At 36.2% G+C, this 3107-nt stretch overlaps 1 protein-coding gene across 1 annotated transcript; it reads right to left on the reverse strand.

Annotated features, from left to right (window-relative positions):
* Positions 514–2469, reverse strand: LOC107634780 (protein PHYTOCHROME KINASE SUBSTRATE 1-like). Its single transcript, XM_016338203.2, has one exon. The coding sequence runs from the start codon at positions 2106–2108 to the stop codon at positions 657–659; it is 1452 nt and encodes a 483-aa protein (XP_016193689.1). The 5' UTR covers positions 2109–2469; the 3' UTR covers positions 514–656.

The raw sequence follows: 3107 nt of genomic DNA on the forward strand, positions 1-3107 counted from the left end.
CCAACTTAAAACCAACAACTGTATATCGTGATGATTGATGGTTTGCATGCATGGTTGCATCCATTGCATAAGAGAAAAAGAAACTAGTTGTAAAATGTAAATAATATAATTGAGAAATTATTTGAAGGATGCTCCACCTTATTATTATTCACTTTTGTCCTCTAAGTTGGTTGGATATGCAATATGTAATCATAAATTTGGAAGGTTCAATTTTTAAAATTCTGGTGGTCCTCAAAAGAAACTACATTAAACATGAAAACGAGATCCAACAAAAAAAAAAATTCCCAAAATGCCTAACAACAAACTTTGGTTGTACATATGTTATTGGAGCTATTACAATTTTATTTTTTAAGTTTGCAATCAGTATTTATTATTAAAAAATAACATGTTCTTTCTTCTTCTTAATTATTCAACCCACTTGATTTTGTAAAAGGATCATTAGCAGGGCACTTTATTGCCATGCCAACTTTCTTCATATCACATTTTTGTTTTGTATGAGACAAAATGCATAACTAAAAAGCATCCATTATTTCCATCAACTTTTAATCAGAAACTGCAAATACTCTTACAGATAATAACAATAACAAGAAGACTAAATAATATTTATATATTGCAGGAAGAAATAGACAAGACTGAGGATGAATTTCAAAGAAGATCTATTTGTATAGTAGTTGTGAGGGTGGAGTTGCAGCATATGCATGCCTTGCAACCTTTGATGACTCTTTTTGAAACCTTGCAAGCTGAGAGTGAGAGGAGCTATTACTGATTCTATGGTGGCGACTTTGTGGACTATTTGGCTTCTCATATGTTATGAAAGCATCACCGGCAACTCTAACTGCTTTATGGCTCTTGCAGCCACCCAAAAGCATGCCGTGGCTGCGCCGCCTCTGTGAAGATGATGCTGCCACCGGCACTCTTATTGGACTCCTTACAGTTACCTCAGACATCTGCTCGTCGCAATCCGACATCACGGCGGCGCTTGCAGTGACCACACTCCATTCTATGCTTGCTTCACTTGGTGCATAGCCTGTGGGGCTTCCACACCTTGATGTTGCTTGTCTTGCAAGAAATGAATTATTGCCTTTGATGCTTTCAATCTCGAACAGATCTGAGCTTGCATCGCTTGCAGCATCATTGAAGTTTGAACCTGAATTAGCACCCAAATGATTATGCTTGTGATGATCAATAATATCTTCCATTCTTTTTGGGATTCTTAGTTTTTTGTCAAAGCTTGAGGACTTGCTCTTGTGACTCAGAATTGGAGAACCAAACACTGCAAGTGATTTTCTTGGCTCCTCTTCTTCTTCTTCTTCTTCTTTTCCTTCTTCTTGTGCTTGTGATGATTGGATTTGCATTTTCACAAAATGATTTCCCAAACCAGAAGAAGAACTCACAGGTGAAAATGGGAAATCTTTGTTCAATCCAACACCAATGAACTTCTCAACTGGCTTTGAGATTTTAGGTGAATGAGTATCAGAATCTGCACCAGAATTTAAGATCTTTCTTGGTACTGTTTTTCCAAGATAAACATCATAGATAGCGGTTTTGCTGAAGCTGATTTCGCCTGCATGATCATTGATCTCAACAGAATTCTTGTCGGAACAAGAACATTTGATGCCAATACCAGCAAGAAAACTCTTTGCCAGTGCCTTGTTGTTGTTGTTGTTGTTCATGTTCTTGTTCTTGTTGTTCCTTTGAGAGTTCCTCATCATCATAGCACTGTGTAAGAGTGCACTTTGGCTGTTACATGTTGATTCAGAGCGAATACTCGGAGTTCCATAAGATTCTTGAGCTATTTGATGGTGATCTTTGTGTTGGTGCAAGTACTTTGAAGTAGCTATGCTTGAAGAAGCTACTGATGAGGAATCAACCTCACCTTCATTGAAGTATTTTTCTGCACCGAATACTCCGATTTCGCCGTCTTCCTCCTTCTTCTTTTCACCATGGTGGTGCTGAAATGAATCCCTTCTGATATAGGGACTAAGTTTTTGGCTTGTTCCTTGGTTCTTGTTTAAGTGTGGAGAGAAAATTGCATCATCAGAGTTGAAGTTTTGCAACTTAGTATTATAGAGGGTGGTCTTAGAAGTGGATGATATGGTACTAACCATTGTTATAGAATTATTTGAAGGAAATCAAATCAAAGTTGTTAAGTGACAAAAAGAGAAAAATGATGAAGAACAAAGAATTAGAGGGGAAAGTAAATAAAAATGATGAAGACAAAGACCCTGCAATACTGGGGAAAAGTAGAAGAGCTGATTTTGTGAGTGGTGTGGGAAAAAGAAAGAAAAGTTTTTAAAAAAAAGGGGTGCAAAGGAAGATAGTGGAGAAGAAAATGGTTGCACTATGGAACTTAAAAAGGAAGGGTTCAATCTTCAATGGCTCCATGGGTGTTTAGAGTAGCTCTATATGTAGGCTTTAGCAGATTTTGCAAAATCTAAAGTAGGTAGGGACATTGTGCTTGTAGCTTAATTGACACTTACCGGTAGCTTTTCATCACAAAACTTTCTTGAATTTAGATAAGTACCGTTTCTTTTTTTATGGTGTGAACCACATGTATATTTTACAAGAGGTAATATTATGTTTGATTTAAGAATATTCACTGCAAGTATAAGTAGACTCTGCTACTTTATTTCAAACTAAGTCACTAGAAGTAGTTTAATAAGGACCGGTAGAAACTCACTTGCAGTTATCTTCATGCGAAGTTAATAGTTAAAAACTATTAAATGATAATTTAGTCCAATATATCAAATAATTTAACGGTTTTCAACTATTAACTTCAGGTGAAAAAAATCGTACGTGAATTTTCACCTAAAGAATTTGAATTGCATATGTTAAGATCAGGAGTTCATCAAATGGTGTTGAAAAGTTAAATATGATAAAAACTTGAGCTGCCAAAGTTAGGAGCTCTAAATTTGTTATAGGTGAAGCTCTCCATGATTGGTCCCTTTTCAGGAGAAAGGATGATAGATACTAGAGAGGAATGTGTTCCATATCCACTTTGCATTGAGATGATTTGTGAGTAGTCCCATCGCTATCACTTTAAAACATGGCTCTCTACCCTTTTTTCTTGGTTGGTTGGATTATAATTAACCAAATGAATGCTCCAT

The sequence above is a fragment of the Arachis ipaensis genome, chromosome B03 (genome assembly GCF_000816755.2).
Source record: "Arachis ipaensis cultivar K30076 chromosome B03, Araip1.1, whole genome shotgun sequence".
Classification (NCBI taxonomy): Eukaryota; Viridiplantae; Streptophyta; class Magnoliopsida; order Fabales; family Fabaceae; genus Arachis; species Arachis ipaensis.

What these genes read in the sequence shown, in the direction of transcription:
- LOC107634780 (XM_016338203.2), bottom strand. Translation starts at nt 2,108, where the DNA reads ATGGTTAGTACCATATCATCCACTTCTAAGACCACCCTCTATAATACT.